The sequence below is a fragment of the Propithecus coquereli genome, unplaced genomic scaffold (assembly GCF_000956105.1).
Source record: "Propithecus coquereli isolate 6110/MARCELLA unplaced genomic scaffold, Pcoq_1.0 Scaffold57, whole genome shotgun sequence".
NCBI classification, from domain to species: Eukaryota; Metazoa; Chordata; class Mammalia; order Primates; family Indriidae; genus Propithecus; species Propithecus coquereli.
In genome coordinates, this window is record NW_012151618.1 from 6,016,293 (window position 1) to 6,041,978 (window position 25,686).

Consider the following 25,686-nt stretch of genomic DNA (forward strand, 5'->3'; position numbering starts at 1 on the left):
AAAAAAAAAAAAAAAAAAAAAAAATTTTACTCATCTGAAAGTTTATCTATTTTTACCTTATTACTTAAGCAGACAGACTTCTCTTCACGAGCCTCCAAACTCAATCCTTTGTCCCTCCTTCAAAGCATTAGATTAGGGTCAAAAAAAATACTTTATAAAAAGGGCCAGATAGTGAATATTTTAGGTTTTGCAGACCATATATTTTCTCTTGCAACACTGAACTCTTATGTTGTTGCATGAAAACAGCTATAGCCAATACATAAGTGAATGGGTGAGACTGTGTTTCAAGAAAAGTATTTTTAAAAACAGGCCCACTCTGACCTATGGGCTGTGGTTTGCCGACCGCTGTCTTATTGGTCGTTGTCCTGTATATGCCCATAAGAATTTGTGTGCCAGAGAATGTCGTGAGGGATGCTGTTAAGAGACATACAAATACGCTTCTGCTCTCATGCGTTTGTTTATGTGTGCACAGTGACCAGCCTCTCACGTGCCTTCCACATGAGAAAATACAGATAAAGTAATAAAAAAAAAATAGCAGGTGCCTCAGAACAAACTGGTATCAATGAAAATCAGTTTGGCAGAAAGCAAGGAACATCCTATTGAAAGACCAATGATGTTTAAAAGGAAAACTTCTAGGTACATGACCCCTGCCATCAAGCATGTGGTAATGATATGTTCCATCTTGCATGCTATGAGTCATATTCTGACCTTGCTATTTGAGAAATGTTGAATGTCCTTAGCATGGGCAAAATGAAAGAAAGAAAGAAATGCAAAATAGACATGACAATGGAAATTTCACTATAACATCTATGGAAGACTTAAGGGTTCATAGTCACACCACTCTTAGACATTTAACATCATCTAAAGATCCATAGTTCACGGTCTGTTTTATAAATAGAAAGTACATATACATGTGTTGTTTACATTGGTCATTTTTCTCCCTTTTATCATTTCTTCCAGAGATGATTATTTTAAGGGGGACTGTTTCTCCTTTATGTCTCATAGTGACACCTTTCTCTCCCAATCTGCTGAACATTGTATCTGTTGGAATTTGTTGGAATTAATGCTCAATAATTACATTGGTATTATATAGTCTTTTCATGTACACCTCATATTTTCTGGTGATTGAAATCATCTTCTCCCCACTTTTCTCCTTTATAAGGGAATATATCAACATTTTCCATAGAATAATTTACCTTTCGAGGAATCTGAAAAAATGACATTCTTAATTATGAGTATTTCTGAAAGATACAGTGAATGACTTTGGCTGGTGTAGTACATTGATTGCGTCATTTGTGTTCTAGCATTGTTGAATAAGCTTTAAAGAAACTGAAACATAAAATGAAAATGAAAAACAACATAGCAAAACTTACGAGATGCAGCAAAAGCCATGATCAAAGGGAAATTTATATTTATAAATGTCTGCATTTTAAAAGGAACAAGCTCTCACATCAGTAATCTAACTTTACACTTTATGAAACTAGAAAAGAAGAACTAAACTGAAAGCAGAAGAAAGGAAATAATAAAAATTAGGACAGAAATAAAGAAAATAGAGAATAGGCCAGGTGCAGTGGTTCACATCTAATCCTAGCATTCTGGGAGGCTGAGGCAAGAGGGTCGCTTGAGGTCCAGAGTCCAAGACCAGCCTAAGCAAGAACAAGACCCCTCTGTCTACCAAAAATAGAAAAATTAGACGGTTGTGGTGGCATGCACACGTAGTCCCAGCTACTGTGAAGGCAAGAGGGTTACTTGAGCCCAAGAGTTTGTGGTTGCAGTGAGCTATGATGACACCATTGCACTCTGGCCAGCACAAGAGAGCAAGGCTCTGTCTCAAAAAAAAAAAAAAGAAAAGAAAAGAAAAGGGAAACTAAAATAGAGAATAGAAGAAATAGTGGAAAGAATTAACAAAATCAAAAGTTGGTTCTTTAAAAAGATCAACAAAATTGGCAAACTTTTAGCTAGACTAAGAAAGAAAGAGCAGAGTCAAATTATTAGGTTATTAAGCATGAAATGTCCAATTTCCTTAAGTAGTAAGTTTGACAGTTGATATCTCTGACGTTTCACATTGGCACTTCTTGTTTTATTTTTATTGTGAAGGTACATTCTCAGTCTTTCAAATGCACCTTTTGGCTTGTGATTATCAAATTTTTTTTTAGAGCAATTTTTGTGAAACCCTGAGTAAGTCAAAAGTTCGTGTTATTTTCAAATGTGAATTCCATTGTGGAACCAATGCAGCACAGACAGCTCGAAATATCAGTGAAGTGCTTGGGAAGGATGTGGCTAATGAACATACAGTACATTGATGATTTGAGAAGTTCCATTCTGGTGATTTTAATCTTGAAAATGAATCCTGTGAGCAACCTGAGACCAAGGTGGATAATGATGAACCAAATGCTGTAGTGGAAGCGCATCCCATCTCAACCTATGCATGAATTAGCAGCAAGCTTTGAGGTTACTATTCCAACAATATTGGACCATTTGAAATAAATGGGCAAGGTAAAGAAGCTGGATGAATGGGTACCACATGAATTAAACAATCATCAGAAGAGAAATTGTCTGGAAGCTTGACTTTCTTTGCTGTCACAACATAAAGGTGAACCATTTGTACACCTTATTGTTACGTGTGATGAAAAATGGATTCTTTTTGGCCATCACAAGCATTCGGCACAATGATTGGATAAATATGAAGTGCTGAAACACAGTCCCAAACCGAATATTCATCAAAAACAGCTAATGGTGGCAGGGCGCGGTGGCTCACACCTATAATCCGAGCACTCTGGGAGACCGAGGCGGGTGGATTGCTCAAGGTCAGGAGTTTGAGACCAGCCTGAGCAAGACCGAGACCCCATCTCTACTAAAAATAGAAAGAAATTATCTGGACAACTAAATATATATAGAGAGAGAGAGAAAAAATTAGCTGGGCATGGTGGCGCATGCCTGTAGTCCCAGCTACTCGGGAGGCTGGGGCAGGAGGATCACTTGAGCCCAGGAGTTTGAGGTTGCTGTGAGCTAGGCTGAGGCCACAGCACACTCTAGCCAGGGCAACAGAGCCAGACTCTGTCTCAAAAAAAAAAAGAGCTAATGGTGTTTGTTTGGTAGTCCAGTACTGGTATTATCCACTACAGCTTCATGAAACCTGGTCAGTAGATTACAGCGGAAGTCTACTACAGCCAACTGGACAAAATGATGAGGATGCTTGAGATTAAGCAGCTGGGATCAGTCAATAGAAACAGTCCAATCCTCTTGCAAGACAACGCTTGACCACATGTCACACAAGCAGTGCTTGCTCAAACTATAGCAGCTGGACTTGGAAACTTTCTGTCATCCACCATATTCACCAGCCCTTGTACCAACTACCACTTCTTCCAGGCTTTGGACCACTTCTTGCAAGGAAAAATATTCAGTTCTCAACAAGCTGCAATTTCATCGCCACTCACTCTCCAGTCTTCTTTGCTGCTGATGTAAACAAGCTACCGTTAAGGTGGCAACACTATGTCGATAGTTTAGGAACATACTTTGACTAATTGTACTGCTTCTTGTTTGAGATATAATAAGCTTTTGATTGGAAATCAAACATTTCATGTTTAATGACCTAATAGTAATAAAAATCCCCCCAATATAGAAAAATCCAGGACTAAATGGCTTCACTAGTGAATTCTACCAATCATTTAAAGAAGATATAATGTCAGTCCTTCTCTAACACTTCCTAACTCATTCTGTGAAGCCAGCATTATCCTGATACAAAAGCCAGCCATACATACTACAGGACAAGGGAAACTACTGATGAATATCCTTTTTGAATATCGATGTAAAAATCCTTTATGAAATACTAGCATACCGAGTCCAGGAGCATATTAAAAGGATTATACTTCATGACCAGGTGAGTTTTATCCCAGGAATGCAAGGATAGTTCAACATGAAAATTAATCAGTGTAATCTACCACATTAATAGAATGAAGGGGAAAATACCACATGATCATTTCAATTGATGATGAAAAATAATCTGACAAAATTCAACACCTTTTCATGATGTTAACATTTAACAGGCTCAGAATAGGAGGGAACTTTCTCAGTTTGATAAAAGGTCATTGTGAAATGCCCACAGGTAATATCATATTTGATAATAATAGCATGAAAGCTTCCCTCTAAGATCAGAAACAAGACAAGGTCTTTAACCATTTATATTCAATATTGTACTGGAGTTCCAAACAGGGCAATTTGAGCCAGGTGTCATGGCTCATGCCTATATTCCCAGTAACTTGGGAGGCTTAGTTGGGTGAACTCCTTGAGCTCAGGAGTTTGAGGCTACAGTGAGCTATGATTGTGCCACTGCACTCCAGCCTAGGTGATAGACTGAGACCTCATCTCTAAGAAAAATTTAAAAAATAAAAATAAACAGGCAGTTAGGCAAGACAAATAAAAGGTGTTCAAATTGTAAAAGAAGTAAAACTATCAATATTCACAGATGATCTGATCTTACGTGTAGAAAATCCTAAGAAATTCACAGTAAAACTATTAGAGCTAATAAATGAATTTAGTAAAGTTGCAGGATGTAAGATCAACGCATAAAAATTAGTTGTATTTCCATACACTAGTAAAACCAAAAATAAAATTAAGAAAACAGCTCCATTTACTATTACTATTTAAAAGAATAAAATACCTAGGAATAAGTTTAAACACAAGGTATGAGACTTATATACTGGAAACTATGAAGCATTGTCAAAAGAAATCAAAGGAGACCTAAATAAATGGAAACACATTTGGTGTTTTGGAAGATTTAATAATTGTTAAGATGGCAATACTCCCCAAAGCAATCTACAGATTTAGTACAATTTCTATCAAAATTCCAATGTCCTCTTTTTGCAGAAATGGAAAAGCTGATCCTCGAATTTACATAGAATTTCAAGAAAGTCTCACATAGTCAAAACAATGTTGAAAAAGAAGAACCAATTTGGAGTATTCACCCTTTCCAATTTAAAAACTTACTGCAAAGTTATAGTAATCAAAACAATGTGGTACCAGCAGAAGACAGACAGACAGAGACCAATGGGATAGAACTGAGTTCAGAAATAAATCCAAACATCTATAGCCAATTGATTTTCAACAAGGATGCAAAGACCACTGAATAGAGAAATAGTATTCTTGTCAACAAATAGTACTGGGACAACTGGATGTCCACATGCAAAAGAATGAAGTTGTGCCCCTTCCTCATACCATAGAAGAATGAAAACTATAAAACTCTCAGGAGAAAATGCAGGGCTATATCTTCATCACCGTAGGTTTGCAATGGATTGTTAGATATAACATCAAAGGAATCAGCAACAAAAGAAAAAATAAGTTAAACTTCATCCAAATTGAAACTGTGCATCAAAGGACATCATCAAGACAGTAAAGAGACAATCTACAGAATAATAGAAAATATTTGCAACCCATATTATCTGATAAGGGTCTAGTATCCAGAACATATAAAGAACTCTTTCAATACAACAACAAAAAGAAAACTCGATTAGAAAATGGGCAAAGAACGTGAATAGACGTTTTTCCAAAGAAGATATTTAGATATCCATCAAGCCCATGGAAAGATGTTCAATATCACTAATCATTAAGGCAATGAAAATCAAAACTACAGTAAGATACCACTTTACTCCACAAGGATGGCCATAATTTAAAAAGCAAACAAACAGAAATTAACAGGTGATGGCAAGGATGCGGAGAATTTGGAACCTTCATATGTTGCTGGAAAGAATGTAAAATTGTGCAGCTGCTATGGAAAAACACTTAAGCAGTTCTTCAAAAAGTTAAACATAGAATTACATGTGACCCAGCAATTGCACTGCTAGTTATATATCCAAAAGAATTGAAAACCAGTGCTCAAATACTTACATGTGAATGTTCATAGCAGCGCTATTCACAGTAGTTCAAAGCTAGAAACAACAAAAATGGCCATCAGTGGATGAATGGATTAAAAGATTGTGGTATAGCCATACAATAGAATATTATTCAGCTCTAAAAAGGAATGAAGTACTGATACATGCTACAGTACAGATAAACTTCAGAAACATTATGTTAAGTGAAAGAAGCCAGACACACAGGCCACGTGTTGTATAATACAATTTCATATATGTTAAATATCCAGAATAGGCAAATCCATAGACACAAAAAGCAGATTGGTAGTTGCCAGGGGCACGGGGAGGGTGGAATGGGGAGTAACTGTTTAGTGAGTATGGAGTTTCCTTTTGGGGTGATGAAAATATTTTGGAGCTGGATGATGATGATTGTCAAGCAACATTATGAATGCACTAAATGCCACTGATTGAACACTTTTAAATGGTTAGTTTTATGTTATATCAGTTTTCCCTAAATTTTTTTTAAAGCAGAAACATTAAAAAAAAAACAACAGTCATTTAGATGAGATCTTTTCTTAACTATTAGAATGGAGGCAGAGACTGGACTACTGTGACTGCTATTCCAGAGTTCTGCTGATTCTTTCTGACCAGAGCTGAGGTTTCTTTCTCAGTACCTTTAGGATACTCAGTGGCTGAAATGACAGCCACCAAGAGTCTGGTGGTGGCAGGAAGGGGTATTAAATATATGGTGGGAGATTAGTAAGTGTATTAGAGGAGACACAGCTCTTTTCACTTGAAAGTATCCTCTCGAGTATATTCAACACCCTTTCTGTTCGAGGTCTTCTTTCCCTCTCCTATCTTTCAAGTCTGTATGATCTCATTTCATCTCAGCTACCAGAAATTTTGGAGCCAAATTCTGCCAAACTAACCTCATTTATTTTATGATAGGATTATTGGGTTAGTGCTTCTGAATCTCTGGATTTCAATAACGCATTTGACAAAGTCTCATTATGTCACTATTGCATACCAGCATACCTCAGGGCTCTCTCCTCAGCCTTGTCATCCTGATGGGTTTTTTTAACCACAGTTTTGATGCCTAGATGTTAGAAAGGCTAGCAAATACATTGATTGACAGACTCAGAATCTGAAAGATAGGAATGGATGACTATTACAGACCAAATATAGCAAGATGAATTTTATTAGAGGTAAATGTGAAGTTTTGTATGTGAGACCAAAAAGCACAAACTGAACAAGTACAACATTGGAAGGACATGACTTAATAGCAGCACATGCAACAAAATGAAGAGCCACAGAGGGTTATCATTCTTAACCTCTCAATATGAGCTAACACAAATGGGTTGTTTAAATATAGGGTTGAAAACTACTCCACACTATTCAGGCCACGTCTGGGGCATTGTCCTCCTCCATTCTATTTTACAAAAGACTTTGACAAACTGAAAATAAATCCAGAAGACAGTGTCAGGGATGGTGAGAAGCAGCAGTCCCCATCCTTTTTGGCACTAGGGACCAATTTCATGGAAGATAATTTTTCCATGGGAGGGGCAGGGGAGGTGGCGCTTATGTGGTGAAGCTAGCGATGGGGAACAGCGGCTGTAAGTACAGATGAAGCGCTCACCCACTGTTCACCTCCTGCTGTGCGGCCAGGTTCCTAAATTTCATGGAAGACAGTTTTTCCACGGACAGAGGGTAGAGGGGAGCAGAGCTCAGGTGGTGATGTGCAGCCAGGTTCCTAACAGGCCGTGGCTTGGGACTGCAGGTGAGGAAGACACTCAAACCCATGTCATGAGACACAAGTGAAGAAACAGGAATGGCTAGTCTTGAAAATATTGGTACTTGTCAAACAATGAAAGCTATCAAAAGAGGGGGAAGGGAAAAGAACAGAGTCTACCACCTTGTGTGGTCATGAAAGCATTAGAGCAAAGGCTGGTGATCATTTTTCAGAAATATTGTTGGTTACTAAAGGGTGGAACCACATAGTCACTAAAGTGTCTTTCAACACTGAGATTGTATGGATCTACATAATTACTAGAAAGGAGGCAACATGACAGTGGGAAGAAAGAGAAAATACAGGCTGAAACCAATGGTCTAATTGAATTCAAAAAGTACTTATTTAAGTGCTTTTTTTTTTTTTAAAGAGACAGATGGTTTGCTCTGTCCCCAAGGCTGAAGTGTAGTGCCATCATCATAACTCACTATAGGCTTGAACTCCTGGGCTCAAGACATCCTCCTGCCTCAGCCTCCCAAGTAGCTGGGACTATAGGTGCGCACCACCATGCCTGGCTAATTTTTAAATTTTTTGTAGAAATGGGGTCTTGCTTGTGTTGCCCAGGCTGGTCTTGAACTCCTGGCCTCAAGATGTCCTCCCATCTTGGCCTCTCAAAGTGCTAGAATGACAGGTATAAGCCACCACGCCTGGCCTAAGTGCTTCTTAAGTTCAAGGCATTGCTGAAGATACTATAAATCAGAAATGATGAAATTTTCAGGTTTGGGTCAGGATCAACAGGAAGATAATTTGTTTCCTTGGCCTTATTTTATAGTCTAGTCTCCTGAGACAAGATCTAGGGCTTGGGAGCCCAGCACAGCTGTCTTCTTCAGGAAAACCTGGGACACCATACTATTCATTCTCTACCACAAGTTCCAGGAGAAGACCACTCCATGACTCTGCAGCACTTGGTGAGTGTTATCATTGAACAAATCCCATCCTACAAATATTTCTTTCTTTTTTTTTTTCCTCCCTTAGTCTGTACTTCTGGCCATGCTATTAATTAGAAGAAATTTGGATTCTTGGGTATCATGTTGATGTCAGGGCTTATATGCATAAAAATAATATGTCTATTAGATATTTAATAAATGAAATCAAAATATTTACTTTTACAAATCCATCATAAGTTTTTTATTAAAGGGTTGGCCACAAGTAATTTTGAATGGCTGTTTAAGGTATAATTTTAGCAAGTTTCAGACAACCAATTTAATAGTCTTGTTTGGACCTCAATATGAAGAAATAAATAGGGAAAAATAGGACTTAATTATTCAAGTTAAACTATAAGTTTTTAAACTGAGCTTTTCTTATAATTAAAATTTCATGTTCTAATATTAACACCTATTTTTGACTAAAGTCGTTGTAATACTTAACAGCTTACAAAGCGATTTTATATATATTCTCATCTCATTAATACAGCAACCCTGCTAGGCAGTGGATATAATCCTAGATTTTAACATAACAGCTAAGGCTCTGCTGGACATATGATGGCTCATGCCTATAATTCTACCACTGTGGGGGGCTGAAACCAAAGGATCCCTTGAGGCCAGGAGTTCGAGACCAGCAGGGGAACAGTGAGACCCAGTCTCTCCAAAAAATTCTTTAAAATTAGCCAGGCATGGTGGCTTGCACCTATAGTCCCAGCTACTCCGAGGCTGAGACAGGAAGATCTCTTTAGCCCAGAAGTTTAAGGTTGCAGTGAGCTATGATGATGCCAATGTACTCTAGCTTAGGCAGCGGAGCAAGAACCTATCTCAAAAAAAAAAAAGGCTCAAAAGAGGACACACTCATATAATTAGTAGGTGGTTTACCCAGGATAAAATTTAAGATTTTCTGACTCTGAGTTCAGTGTTTGCATATTAATTGCTTCTACTCCACAGTTTTTTTTTTAAACTGAGGTAAAATTAACTATATTAAGGTATACAATTAAGTGGCATATACTGCATTCACAGTGTTGTACAGCTATCCCCCCTATCTAGTTCCAAAACATCACCTGAAAAGAAACCCTATTACATATTAAGCATTCAAGCCCCATTTTTCTTTTTTTAGGTTCCTTCTTTTATGTCTTACTAACCAGGCCAGTCTGTTTTGTGTTCGTATTTATAGTAAGCCTCAGGTGTTCTCTGATGCCTTATTCAATCTAGTGATTCCTACCAAAGATCCTTTATATAAGAAAATTAAAGTCATAAAGAAAGTATGTTTACATTAAAGGTAGGCCAGCTTCTAAAATAAATATAGTCCACCAAAAGAATGTATGTCACAGTTATTCATTGCACAGATATTTGTTGACTGCTTCCAATTTGTGTATCTACCTTCTGTTAAACCTATATATTGGTGAAACATTCCTAGTCTCGAAGACTAGGGTATGCTCGAAGGTATAAAAGGGCATGATGATGGATCATCACATTCAGCATAGAAAACTCTGATTAGATGTGTCCACTTCTCAGTATTATGGATGAGTTAGTATGTGTACTGTTAAAGTCAGCCCAGATGATTTAGACAGTACACTTTTTTTTATTAAAGAAATGAGAAATTGTAAATGCATTTCTTCATCTCCACTCGTTTCCTATCTAATGAGTTAGGGTAGGAACATTCATGTGAGTCTATATGTGTCAGTGTCATGCTAGAAAAATACATTAGTATGCTATGTGAGTAAATACTGTGGCAAAAAGCAGTAATACATACCAAAATACTATTACTAAAAGTTCAGGGGGAACTTATTGCAATAATTAGAAAAGAGGGGGATAGATTTCATAAAAAACCTGACTAAAATTCAAGTTTGCTGTAAGTTAAAATGTGTATCTTTTTCATTTTCATTTTGATGTTAAATACTGTTGTTGCCTCCTCCATGCTAGGAATGGTGCTGTACACACTACCTCTTTACAAATTACAATTATGATTACGACCTTGTAATTTTAACCACATGTTACAAATGAGGAACCAAGATCCAGAGAAGCTAAGTCACTTAGCCAAGGCTGAGTAGGGATATGGTGGTTCTCTTGGTGCCTAGGGAGGCCGACCCATCTCCTATGTGAATACCAGTGGATTATTATTACATTCTTCATTGTTCTTTCTTAGTCTTACCCAATCTTTCTTGGCATTGCAGTTATTGATAAAATCTCAGATTTTAAAAGGACTTCAGAGATTATCTACACCAGCCTCATCTTCTCAAACTATTTAGGTGCTTTAGGAAATCAACATTGTGCAGAATAGTACCTAATTGTCCAATCTATGATCATTTTGCCTCACATTTTAATATAAACCTAATAATAATGGCTGAAGTTTGTTAAGTGTCATGCTCTGTTTGGTACTGGCCTAAGTTGCTTTCCTGTATTATCACAGTGTATGAAATACACAAAAGGAGGTGTTATCCCCTTTCTGTGGATGAGGTAACCAAAACTCAGAGAGGTTAAGTAGTTTACCCTAGCTCACCCAACTGCTGCATGATGGAGCTGAAATTTGAATCCAACCAGCTTACTCTCTTAACTGTTACATTTTGCAGCCTCTCAAAAGTAAACTGTGAATCCCAGGTTCATGAGCCTAATTAAGGCATTTTGTATTAATATAGCATGTTATAGTGATAGGTAATGATGAGATACAAAAGAAAAATTTCCATTCGTAAGGCAGGGAAAAACTGGCCTAAACTAAGTAGCAATATCATCTCCTAGAAATGACTTCAAAATTGAGTGAGTGACTTCAAACTGGTGGGGCAGTTAAATTGACTGTGTTGGTATAGAGTATGGCTTTTTTGTTTTGTTTCGTTTGGGTTTTGCTTGAGACAGGGTCTTGCTCTGTTGCCCAGGCTGAAGTGTGGTGGTGTGATCATAGCTCATTGCAGCCTCAAACTCCAGGCATCCTTCTGCCTCAGCCTCCTGAATAGCTAGGACTATAGGCATGTATTACCCAGCTAAGTTTTTTATTTTTGTAGACATAGGGTCTTTCTGTGCTGCCCAGGCTGATCTCGAATTCCTGGCCTCAAATAATCCTCCTGCCTTGGCCTCCCAAAGCACTGGGATTACTGAGTGCATGAGCCACTGCACTCAGCCTGGAGTGTGGCTTTTGCTCGAGGGATGCTATATTAGTTGTGAGGAATTGGGCTTTAAGTTTTACACAGATACAGATACAGTGCTTGTCTTTGACACTTCCATTTTAAGGAAATACAAGCCACCTCTTGGGGTGGGGGCATAGATGCTAATGAATGCTTTTTCCCCTTTTTGTTATATAAAATTTTTTCACATGCTACTTAGAAAGTTACTTTTTTTTTTTTTAGCTTTGCAGCCTCCAGGGATATTCACTGTACAGAATTCCCAGCCCAAATTGAAATGAGTTAAACTGTATGTTTGTATTGTGTAGTATCATTTATGACCTAGGAAAATACAGTGAGTCCTCCATATCCATGGGTTCCACATCCACGGATTCAACCACGAATAGAAAAATAAAAAAAACACACACACAGATGGTCGCATCTGTACGGAATGTGTACAGACTTTTTTCTTGTCATTATTCCCTAAAAAATATAGTATAATAACTATTTACATAGCATTTACACTGTATTGGGTATTGTAGGTAATCTAGAGATGATTTGAAGTATATGTAGGATATGTGTAGATTATATGCAAATACTACATCATTTTATTTCAGGGACTTGAGTGTCGTGGATTTTGGTATCCTCAGAGGGTCCTGGAACCAGTCCCCCATGGATACATAGGCACAACTGTACTGTGCTGGTTTAATTCTCATTTTTACAGTTTTCAAAAATATACTTTACATCGGCCTCCTCATGTGTTCTCTCTTTCTAATACTGAACCCCTCTGAAAATCCTGAATTCGATCCATTATTCGTGTAAGATTGGAAAGCTATGTTTATCACTTCATTTTACAATAAACAAGATGAACAAGTTTTAAATTTTACAGCTAAGTAAAATTAAAATACCAAGTGAGGCTGGTTAGCATATGAAAATACTCATGTTTTCATTTATTGATTTATATTTAGAAAGAAATATATTTTCTCTATCAAGTTATTTCCTAGAGATAAATATAAACATTAAAGGACGAGTTGTACAATAATTAGTGCTGGAGTTACAGTTTAGCCACACATTTTTAAGGGAAATGTTCTTAATATTGGACTATGTTGTATGTATCGATGCCCACATTTAATAGTTTATGTGGCATATCTACACATTATAGCCTTATTTTTCATTCCTTAAATTTTATTGCAAATAAAATTCACCATAATAAATTATAGCATAGCATTAGCTTTTAGTTTTTTAAATATGCTTTATACCTGATTCTCAGTGTGATGCAGAAACTAAATTTATATCTGTTAAGGAATCTTTTTTTTTTTTTTGAGATAGGGTCTCTTTCTGTCACCCAGGCTAGAGTGCAGTAGCATCATCATAGCTTGCTATTCATTGTAACCTCAAACTCCTGGGCTCAAGTGATCCTCTTGATTCAGCCTCCTGACTAGCGGGGACTACAAGCGCATGCCATCATGCCCAGCTAATTTTTTGATTTTTTTGTAGAGACAGGGTCTCTCTATGTTGCTCAGACTGGTCTTGAGCTCCTGGCCTCAGATGATCCTCTTGCCTTGGCCTCCCAAAGTGCTGGGATTACAGGCATGAGCCACCGTGCCCAGCCAGGAATTTTATTATTAACATGACTTGTTGCACCAAGTGCCCCTCTGCGAATGAAACTGGGATAAATGATGTAAAGTCCCTAAGTATAGTTCTTGGCACATAACAGGTTAAGGAATGTTCATTCCCTTCATTCATACCTGCTTATTTTGTTGTTTTCTTTCTTGTTTCTCTTTATTTGCTGTCCTCTTCCCAAATGTATGGGATACATATTTGCAGAATGTATCACTTTATTAGAACCTGTTTTGCACTAGAACCAGTTAAAAAGAATGAAGCCCCATTCTTATATTTCCCTGCTTACTCCCAAATTTTAGAAAACAAGAAAGACACTAGGGGAAAAAATTGTTTTCCTATTCATTTGAAGTCTGATTTTTCTTAATATGTTGATGAAATATGTTACTTTCTATGTGCAGATCCTTTGCAAGCAAAGAAAGTCAGAAAGGTGCCTCCTGGTTTGCCTTCTTCTGTAAGTACCCTTTTTTTTACTTGATGGTAAACAAACTGATTTCAAGTATTCGGTATTTCCTTGCCAAAATGGGCATACTTTACACAGTAACTGTTTGCTGCTGAATGAAATCGTTGATTGAGATAAGTCCACATTTAATGTTAGGTTTTTAGATTTCTCTGCAATGATTTGTAGCTAACTCATGTGCTCTTCTTACTCCATGTCCCTGTCATTTGAATTTCCCTCTTGGGAAGAGGACTAGGCTGGTAGCTGTCAAAGATGATCTCCTGTACAGGTCTTTTGATGTTTAATTAGTCATTATGTTGCTGAACAGGAGGACAGACAGAGATTAATAGTTGAAAATCTTAGAAATTTACATTTGTAATAATCCCAATGGAGCTAAAGACATTAAGATTCGGAGGACATGTTTGGCTCAGCTTGCCTCAGTAGGACTGAGGTTATTAATATGCATAAATCACCAAGTCAGATGTTCATTGTGAAGCCCTTGTGGATTTTAAAGCCTTCATTAAGCCTATCCTAACTTCAGCCTAGCATCAGGAAAGCTTTCAAGCAACTAGTTTGTTGATCCCTCTTTGCTCAAAAATGTATCCTTTGAGAATAAAGGGCTTTGATGAAGGAGGTTGGAAAGGTTTGGTGGAACAATCATTAATGGCCTTGATAATCTAATACTGTAGGGGTGTTTGCGCTTTTAAATATGCTTTATTCTTTAAAGGAGTAAAAATATTTGTAAATGAACCCACATCATAAATCCACCTACAATTTTAAAATCTCTGGTGCAAGGAAGGAAGGTTTTTTTATTCCTCTCCCTTTGCTTAGAACAAATCGGGAGTGAGGCTGTTAGATTGAGGCCCCGTGCCTTGTATGGTACATCTCTTTGTTGTGTAAATGGATGTTGGGCTTTTATTTGGAAGTACTTAACACATGGGCGCAGGTGCTGCCGGATGAGTCACAGCTCATCGAAGTATAGACTGAATGGAATATCCGGCTTGGCAAGTAGTAATCTAGAAGGAGCAGCATGGGTCTGAGGTTTTTATTTTTTATTAAGGCTAAAGTAGAGATATCATCTTTTTGGTTGTTTGCCTGCCTTCTTTTCTGTGTTCTTCCCTGCCTTCTCTATCGTGCGATACATGAAAAGTCGAATTTGAAATCCTCTTTGAAACTCAGTTCCAGATGGATCTGAGTTTTATGCAGCCTAGGGCAGCTGTGCTCTGAACCTGCAGCCTACCTGGAAGGTTGGATTGCAGCTGCAGGCATTCTTAAAAGCTTTTGCTTACATAAGCACTTGGGCCCACTAGAGGCTGAATAGCTGCTTGATAAACAAAATGAACACAATGCCTCAAATCATTATTCCCGAAGACAGGAATTTTTTTTCAGCAGCAGCTAAAAATAGTTGAGCAATTTACATTTTAACAGTTGTGTGCTATGCAGGGGTAGGTGGTTCAGCAGTATAACAGATGATTTCTGTTAAATTAACAGAAATCATATTAAAACTGACAACTATTAAAACATGTAACAGTGCAATTTTCTTATAATTTATTACTGTAATTCTATGAGAGTAATAAAAGTTAAATTACATATTAATATTTAGTGAAACTATACAGGTTAAAAAAACAGATTAGTAAATGAAAAATTCATCTCATTTCTTCTCAACCTGACATTAATTTTAAGAAACAATATATTTTCAGTGTTCCATAGTTCTTTCATTGTTAAAGGAAAAGGGCAAAATGGGCAGAACAGCCTGGAAAGAGAATAGACACTGGGGGTCACCAGTGTTCCTTACATTTCTAATCATAGCAGTATTCACTACTTGGAGATAGTTCTCTGTATTGTCTCAGGTGTCTGAGACAAGCCACAGAGAAAGGGAAAGCCACTGAACTCTGATGAAACCATGATTTCTTTAAAAACCATTAATAAATTTCATAAGCCAAGCCCACTTACATATTGTATTTTACTAGCTACCTCAGTACACATTGAATGTTGTTATTAAGCATATATTACAAAGTATATTTTAAATTAAATGCTGTGCCGAAATCTTAGATTTTTAAAAGAGAAAATTTTAAAACTTTAAAAACAGATACTTTGATAAATAATGGGAAAATAATTTCTGGAAACACTATTGTTATACCATATACCCTTCTCAGATCTAAAACAAATGGGAATTTAAAGTTGTGGTTTTCTATTTGCATGCTTTTATTGAAAAATATGCAAATTATAGACTTTCGACATGTGAATTATTTAAAAAATTGAGTATAAAAATGAAAATGGACTATACGTATTTTATTTCATGATAATTTGGAATATTATGCTTCCCAAACAAAACTAGAAATTCGACAGTAACATTCAGATTTCAGCAGTTTGCTGCTTGTCCAGTCTGTCTTTATTTGTAAAATATATGCTACTTTCACTAAGGAACAGGAAAAGAACTAAGTTAGTATAATACTGTACAAAAAACAATAGGCAGGGTTACTTAACATGCAAAGCATTGATAATCTGTATAATTTGACTGTACAGCATTGGTAAGAGGACTTCTTTTTTGTAAGCCATGATTTATATTTATGTATAATGTATACCTCAACTCTCCGTTCCTCTCTGCAGAACAACTGAATAGTATCCTCTGTTTCTACATGAAGATCTAATTAGGGTGTGTTGAATATCATTAAAGCAGTGTGTCAGTAACCTTAAGGAAACAGTCTACCCAAATCTGCCTGGCTCAGTTACTGATTGGTATTATAACCTTGGACTAGTCAATTAGCTCTTAGGAAGTTTGAAGTGGGAAATCTGAAGTTCTTTTCAGTTCTAAAATGCTGTGTACTTGTGGTTTTAAAATGGATAAGCTCAGTTAATAACCAAAAAGCATAGTTTCTTTACTCCTGATGAATAAATGTGTTTTTAAGCACATGAAATTTTCCACTTCTCTAGATAGGTTGAAAGATTGGACAAAGTGTACTTTTGTAGCAACAATAGAATGATGCTTGGACATTGAGAATTCAAACATATTAAAACACCATCATAAAAAAAAAACAAAACACCATCATTACCTTCAGGGAACTCTCTAATATGAGAAACAAGCATTCAATGAATTAATTATATAGCAGTGAACCAAATAAAGATGTGTACTAAGTGCTCTGATAACATAGGGTTGATAGAACTAACCTTACTAATGGCTTCAGGAGGAATTGACATTTAAGCTGTATCTGGAAAGATGAGTAGCAATTCATCTGTCAGAGAAGGGAGAATGGACCAGACAGTTAAAAGGCATGGAAGTGTGAAAAAACAAACACATGTTTGGGCTATATCTAATAGTAAGAGTAATAGTACGGTATTACTAGATGTAATACCAGATGCAGCCTTTGTAATTTTCCTATAGCAGATCCACTGTCCCATCCCAGAGGAGGATTTAGGGGGAAACACATAAGATCAGTCCAGATATGAAAAGGGATAAGTTGTCATAGCATTCCACCCTAGATAAAAGACTCAAGCGTCCTGGCCACTAAATTGTAGAAGGTATTTATAATTGTTAAGGTTATCTGGGAGTTTTCAAAGGCATGGGTGGTACTCTGACTTTGTAGGGTATTTTCCTTTACTTTTAGGGTTCGTGAACCTCCTCTCCCCCCTCCTCTTCACTAACCACCAACTCTAGTCTTTGTTCTCAGCATGTGCACCAGCTGTTTTTCATCTATATCAAATTTTTACTAAGTATATAAAGTTTGAGGGAATTTTGAAGCACTGAGTGGGGATTGGGAGCAGTTTTTCCCCCTAATAATTTGTGGGGAATGAAAGGGAAACATTCATAATATGTTTGTTAGCATCCTTTACAGCCTCAGTGTCACTTTGTTGCAGGTGTAGGACGTCATGTGTGAGGAACTGTGTTAACCATTACTCTATCATCCTAAGCTTTAATCTTTTGCTGCACAACTCTATAGGATAACTAATATTTCCCTGCTTAAAAATGAGGAGATTGAAGGCCGATCAAAGTGGTTGAGGCCTGTAATCCTAGCATTTTGGGAGGCCAGGGCAGGAGGATCTCTTGAGGTCAGGAATTTGAGGTTGCATGAGTTATGATGATGCCACTGCACATTAGCCTGGACAATAGAGTGAGACCCTGTCTCAAAAAAAAAAAAAATGAGATTGAAATTCAGAGACATAGGTAATTTGCCCAGAAATCACACATAGGGACAAGATTACAACCTAATTTACTATCAAAAACTATTTTCTTTTTATTTGAGCATTAGAACATAATTATAGGCCAGACATGATAGTTCACACTTGTAATCCTAGCACTCTGAAAGGCTGAGGCAGGAGGATCGATTGAACTCAGGAGTTCAAGACCAGCCTGAGGAAGAGTGAGACCCCATCTCTACTAAAAATAGAAAAAAATTAGCTGGGCGTGCTGGCACACCCGTAGTCCCAACTTGGGAGGCTGAGACAGGAGGATCACTTGAGCCCAGGCATTTGAGGTTGCAGTGAGCCCTGATGATATCATTGCACTCTAGCCAGAGTGACAGAGCAAGACTCTGTCTCAAAAAAAAAAAAAAGAGAAGAGATTATATATCTTGGTTTATTCATAAAATATCTTGCTTTGTATATTAAATTTAAAACGTAGTTTATTCGTCAGTTATGTTTTTCCTGATCAAATTTATTTTTACTTGGCTTTGTTGTTTAAATACCTACCACCAACTGAAAGGATGATACAGTACTAGAAAAGCACAGACTTCCCAGTCAAGCAGATAATGGGTTCTATTTATCTGGCCTCAGCTTCTTTTCATTTTATAACCTTGGAGAAGTTGCTTTTGATTCTCCGAACCTTAAATTTCTATTTGTAAAAGGAGATGATAATGCTTATCTCAAATGTTATTTTGAGGGCATTATGTGACTAACATGTGCCTAGTATATCATAAATACTAAGTAAGTGTTCCTTCTTTGTTCTTTCTAGTTCCTACCACTGCAGCTTGAAATTTAAAGAAACAGCATTTCATTTTTATCAGATTTTGTTGGAAAGCAAGAAAAAGTTTTAAAACATAAAAAAGTAAAATATTATAATGAAAGAAAAAATGATCATGTTACCTACACTTGTATGTGTAATCTAAGTGCCTGGCACATAGTGCATGGTAAATTATAGCTGCTGTTGTTTTTCAGAAAGCAGTCATTTGCAGAAAAAGAACCTACAAAAGGAAAGAAAAGTTGTTGAATCAAATTCTGTTGCCTAGTGTTCATTCTTACTATTTTTTGTTTTCTGAACTCTCAGGAGTCTCTTCTTCCCCCCCACACACACCTTTTTTTTAATCATTGGTTGAATGTCTTTATGACCCTCTGAAGCATTTCTCAGAGGGAGAGAAGTTTGTTCTTTATTCTTTATCTCTTAACTTGGTGTTAGTATTTCCAAACATAGATGATTTTCTTATGCTACAGAAAATATAGAAGTCTGAAATAAGTAAGAAGCAAGGTTTTATCTGGGAAGTCTTTCCCAGAAAGTAAACATTTAGGTAAATTCCAGAATGCCTTCCTAGACCCAAATACCTAAAGTTGTGTTCTTGTTCCATAGTATTTGAAAATATCTTTCAACATCAAAGGTTAATTCTGCGTCAAAATGGTGTCTTACTAGCTTTGAATATAACTGGTTTATAATCCCATACATAGGCAGATGACACAATTATTTGTTTCTTGATACGATGTCATGCTATTCCTTGTCCTCTGTTTTTAAGTGTGTATATATATATTCCCACAAAAGCTGTAATTTCTTGATTATTCTCTCAAAGTGTAATTTACCACCCCAGCCCCACCCCATCAAGAAAAAATTTTTTTTCTAACCCTCCACCTCACCCTACTCATAAGGAACTTCTTTGCTTCTGAGATGAATAAAAGCAGTTTAGGCTCTACTTTTTCTGTCTTCTTTGATGCAAACAGATGCAGAGTTCAGTGGCCTTTGAATTGGTAATTGACTATAGTTTAGAAATTTATGCCTGCCATTCTCCCAAAATTTTTATGGAAATTCATTTTATTGGGAATGGTTTTTTTTTTAATTAATATGAATTTTGAGTCATTTTTAGTATTAAATTTGAAGATTTAGGGACATCTTTTTAGATAAAGATATGCGGAGGTGTTCCCAAACCACAAAGACCAGTAGACCATGTCTAATAATCTAGCATTTTCATGTATGTACTAAATAGAATAGAAATATGAAATAGAAAAAATCAGAATATTAAATCCTGAGGGTGTCTAAGATGAAGATTTTCTTTTAAATAGGAAAGAGATGACAAATAGAACTTTCTGAGGCTGGTAGAAATGAATAACTTGTACAACTATGATTTAAAAGATTGCTAGCTATCCGAACCAGTAAGAAAAAGGTTCAGGGTTAGGACTATAGAGAAACTGTTGCCTCCCGTTTATCCATGAAAATAGCAAGATGAAGAGCAATAAAATATTCTCAAAGCCAAGGTAACAGAGAGTGTTTATAGACAATTATTCCAGGCTTTTAAGACTAGCAAAAAATCTAGTGATTCTGGAAAAACAGCCTTTACATGCAGTACCAACTTCAGCTGAACTTCATGAGTGAACCCTCCAGTTCTTGAATATGAGTTCGAATAGGTACTTGCTTAGTTCCTTTAGCAAACAACACAGAGGGCATACAACTCTGTGTAAAGAGTTTCTTATTTTGTTAGACAAGCTGTCTCCATTTGAAGGCTACTGCAATTCAAAATTCCAAAGTGGCGAATTTATTCTCTGACCTTACAGGTCAAACTAGCAGAAAAATCTTAGTATATAAAGGGAGTGGTTCTATAATCCATTCCAGATTATATTCAGTTTGGTTACTGAATGAAAGATTTTCTTCATACATTAATAAGAAGAAATAGCCACTGTTTATGCTGACAGTAACCACTGTTGAGAACAGTGTCAAAATTGTATCAGTGTAAATAATGGCCTTTTAATCCATAATTCTAAGATGTTCATTTTTTTGTGAGGAGCCAGTAATGTTTTTGATCTGATTTCAAGTTCAGAAAAAGAAAAAGAAGTAACCAGTGAGTGAGTCCTATGGATCCAGTTATTTTTACTGATATGGTTCTACAACCAAATGGTATTTGTTTTTTTCTGACTTCTCCACTTTTTTAAAAGAAGAACATGGCTAAATTTCATTCAGAGGTGACTTTTAAGGCTTAATGAACTCTTCAGTTGCTGGTATTTCAGCTCTCTGAGACTTCACAACCCAGATGTAGGGAAAGGCCGTGTGTGTGTGTGTATGTGTGTGTGTGTGTGTGTAACTTGTATGGTTTTTCAAAGGATGCATGGTTGAATTCTGTAAATAATTTTAGAATTTAAGGCCACTGTCAACATCAGTAGAGCCATTAACCATTTTTTTGTTTTAATTTTTACCTACTATGATTAAGGATTATTTTTTTAAGTATAGGAAAAAGGGAATAGATTAAGAAATTGAAAATTTTATCACTGGGATGTTTGGGGCTCTGGATTTCATTGTACATTAGTGAAAGCATTTATATCCTAAGTAATTTGCTGACATGAAATTTGCCATTACTGATACTCCCTTTGTTTAACCAGTAATGATTTTACTTTGAAAAATTATTTGTTGTAATTGTATAACATCTTATTTTAAGGACCATAATGTCCTAGATTCATTCATAGTTAACCTTTTATGCATTTTTAAAACACTGCAAGTCCCAAGATGGTTTCTGATTTCTCCCTTTCATTTATAGTCATTGAATATATTTCAAAGAAATTTAAAGTATTGGCCATTCAAAGATTTTCTTTTTATTAACTTCATTTGTTTTAATATATAACCCAATATCTGTAATGTGCCAACATTTTATTAGTTTTCAAAAATAATTTGGTTCTAGAAATTGTTTTCTGAAGAATTTGCTAGAACCTGCTTATCTCTTTGTTACAGCCTACATTTCTACTCTTCCTCAGTGTGCTAGACGGGGGTCAGCAGACTTTTTCTGTAAAGGGCTATGTAGTAAATGTGTTTGGATTTATGGGCCAGATGGTCTCTGTCACAACTACTAAACTCTTCTATTGTAGCATGAGAGCAATCACATATGATACATAAATGAATGGGCATGGCTGTGTTCCAATAAAACTTTATATATAAAAATAGATGGTAGGCCATATTTGGCACATAAGCCATAATTTTCCAACCCACACTAGACTTAAAGAACACAAGTATATGTCTAAAGTATAATAGATACATTCCTACCTTCTTCTTAAATGTAGTTCCTGTGGAAAGCAGACACAAAAAGAAATAAAATTAAATATTTTTAGGCCTGTCCCTGATTTTTTTAAGATCCATTAGCCCCTCCATCATTTCCTTAAGGCCCTGGGCACTGGGCCAGAGTTTATTGTATTGACAGACGCTTTCCAGGACCATTATTTGCCATATTCTGAAATGTTCCTGACTAGGATGGTGGTAGAGCCTCAATGTATAAAGTGGGTACTGTGGGATTATAATTTTTCTAAGATTTAAGTGTCGCATAAGGAAATATTATGCAGGATAGTTTGTGACATCAAAAGTAACCCATGAATATATATGTTAGTAAATGTTTATTTGAAACAATTGGGTTTAAAGTATTTAAATCTAAATTTTATATAAACAGTCCTACTAGAATTTTTTACTTAAGCTTAGATGTATATGTGCCCAATTACATCTTTTGTCCAGCTTTTTCATAGAACCTAAAGCTGAAGGTAGTTGCTAACTGCTTGGGAATCAGTTCCAACCCAAGTAAGATTGTGAAACAGATTTTGAATCTTATGACTTGTTTCTGGGCTAAACATAAAAGCTTCATACAAAAATTAAGAGAATGCTCCATCTTTAGAAAATTCATTTTTTCAATGTTAACCTCTGTAATTTAATTGAATTTTATATGGTTGTTATATAGTTCCCATTTTAACTTTTATGAGGCTAATAATAAATAAGTAATAAAACTCTTTTCAAGTTCTCTGACTTGTGCTTGATAATTTTTAAACTATCAAATTTGATCTAGAAGAAAACAGGAAAAACTCTTCTAGACATCAGCCTGGGCAAAGAATTCATAACTGAGACCCCAAAGGCAAATGCAGCAATAACAAAAATAAATAAATGGGACTTAATAAAATTAAAAAGCTTCTACACAGCAACAGAAATAATCAACAGAGTGAATAGACATGCTATAGAATGGGAGAAAATGTTCACAAACTATACATCCAATAAAGGGCTAGTATCCAGAATCTACAAAGAATTCAAACAAGTCAGCAAGAAAAAAAACAACACCATTAAAAAGTGGGCAAAAGACATGAACAGAAATTTTTCAAAAGATAGACAAATGGCCAACAAACATATGAAAAATGCTCAATATCACCAATCATCAGGGAAATGCAAATTAAAACCACAGTGAGATTGGCCTTACCCCCATCAGAATGGCCATTATTAAAAGGTCAAAAAACAATAGATGCTGGTGTGGATGCAGAAAGAAAGAAAGGCTTATATACTGTTGGTGGGAATACAAATTAGTACAACCTCTATGGAAAACAATATGGAGATTCCTCAAAGAAATAAGTGTAGACTTACCATTCAATCCAGCAATCCCACTACTGGGTATCTACCCAAAGGAAAAGAAGTCACTTTATAAAAAAGACACCTGCACTCAAATGTTTATTGCAACACAATTCTCAGTTGCAAAGATGTGGAACCAATCTAAGTGCACATGAATTCATGAGTGGATAAAGAAAATGCGATATATATATATAATAGATATATTTACATGTATATATATTTATATATATATATATATTGGATGGAGTACTACTCAGCCATAAAAAGGAATGAAATAATGTCTTTTGCAGCAACTTGCATGGAACTGGAGAACATTATTCTAAGTGAAGTATCTTAGGGATGGAAAAATAAACACCACATGTACTCACTGATAATTGGAAGCTAAACAATGAGCATGTATGGACACAAAGAGATATAAAGGACGTCGGAAACCAAGAAGGGAGGAGGGTGGTGAGGGATAAAAACTTACCTGTCAGATACAGTGAATACTATTCTGGTGACAGGCGCATTAAAGCTCCAACTTAAGGATTATACAAGGTATCCATGTAACAAAAATATTTGCACCCTTTAATATTTTGAAATAAAAAATACTTCTTTAAAAAACACTTGACATTATTTGAAATCAAAAGTTATCAGTATCTTTTCCAACATCACCAAAGATATTTTAAAATTTCAAAAATCGGCAATTTGAGAATTTAAAACTCTGCTGCTAGAGTGGGCTCCATGTAGTAGAGAAAAATTTGAATCCTTTCTTTTAAAATCAGTAAATATTAAATACTTACTGTGAATGAAGAACTCTTTTAGACTTTAGGGGTTTAAATATGAATAATATATGGAACCTGTCTTCAAGATGATTATAGTCAAAAGATAACTTAGACCTTTGGAAAGGAATAACTTTTTACTGGGAGGCCAAGGCAGGAGGATCACTTGAGCTCAGGAGTTCAAGATCAGCCTGAGCAAGAGCGAGATCCCCGTCTGTATTAAAAATGGAAAAACTTAGCCAGACATGGTGGCATGCACCTGTAGTCCCAGCTACTTGAGAGGTTGAGATAGGAGGATCTATTGAGCCCAGGAGTTTGAGGTTGCAGTGAGCTATGATGATGCCACTGCTCTGTAGCCAAGGCAGCAGAATGAGGCTCTATTTCAAAAAGAAAAAAAAGAAAGAAAGAACTTTTTAATTTTTTATGTTGAGTAATTGTTGTCAACCCAGAACATAATGTAGTATTCAGGAAATGCTTTTTGAATTAAAGGGATAAAAATAAAGACTGCAAAGCTATTATTTTATATCTCTGTAATATATTTTATATATCACCTGTTAATGACTTCCTGCCATAAGATATACTTCTCAACTTCCTGCCCCTCTGTTCAAACCACCAAAAATATGTTAACTTGCTTTCTTTGTATAAGAAACTGAATTGTTTGCCCTATATTCCCCCTTAATTATGCAGTCAACTTCTACTTATACCCCCAAATAGGAGTATTTTCACCAAAAAAAAAAAAAAAATTACAGCTAATTCAGCCATAAGCATTAATTACATTGTTTTAAGATTGACCTAATTAAAAATATTAGGACCATGACCCTCACTTGACAGAGAAGTATGGAAAACCACAATACAGGAAACCCTTTTTTAAAGGAAAAATGTTGTAGGTTCACTGAAGTAAAGATGAAACAGTGATAATCTTCCCAAACTAAATTTCCTGTACTAAAGTTTTCTTCAAGAATCTAACCTTTCGTCATCACCTATGTTGCTGTCATCTTTGTCCAAGCCACCTTTATCTCTTTCTTGAATTATGGCAACAGCTTCCCAACTCGTTTCTCAGTTTCGTTTTGTTTTTCTTTTTTGTTTTTTAAACACAGGAAGATCCTTTTGAAATCTAAGTCAGATCATATCATTCCTCTGCTTAAAATCTTCCAGTAGGTTCCCTTATTGTTGTAAAACCAAAGTCTTTAAAATGGCTTACAAGACCATTCCTAATCTGTCCCCTGCTACCTCTCAGACTTCATCTTCCACCTGTCTACCCTTCGTTCACTCCACTCCAGCCACACTGTCTTCTTTACTGCTACTTAAAGATATCAAGAACACTTCTGCCTCGGGGCCCTTGCATTTACTCTTCTCTCTATTAGAACATACTTTCCTTAGTATCGATATGGCTAGTTTTCTCTTTGATCACATATCACTTTATCAATGGGGATCTTTCATCTTTGGTGACCATACTGTATAAAATGGCAACATGCCTGCAGCACCCTCTCACTCTTCCTTGCTGTATTTTTCTTTATAGCATTTAATACCATCTGATATAACCTAATTTGTTTATTCTTTACCTGTATCACCCTGTAGCAACTTGATAAAGCAGGGATTTTATTTATATCATTTATTGCTGTATTTGCAGCACTAAGGTGCAGAATAGTGAGGTGCTTAGTAG

The 25,686-nt window shown here is 36.1% G+C and overlaps 1 protein-coding gene across 2 annotated transcripts in view; it reads left to right on the forward strand.

Annotated features, from left to right (window-relative positions):
* TCF12 (transcription factor 12) overlaps positions 1 to 25,686 on the forward strand; it is a 349,621-nt gene that overhangs the window by 257,901 nt on the left and 66,034 nt on the right. For both annotated transcript variants that reach the window (XM_012658059.1, XM_012658058.1), the window contains exons 7-8: positions 8,405 to 8,540; positions 13,672 to 13,724. In XM_012658059.1, the coding sequence (XP_012513513.1) occupies positions 8,405 to 8,540; positions 13,672 to 13,724 (189 nt within the window). The remainder of the gene's footprint in view (positions 1 to 8,404; positions 8,541 to 13,671; positions 13,725 to 25,686) is intronic.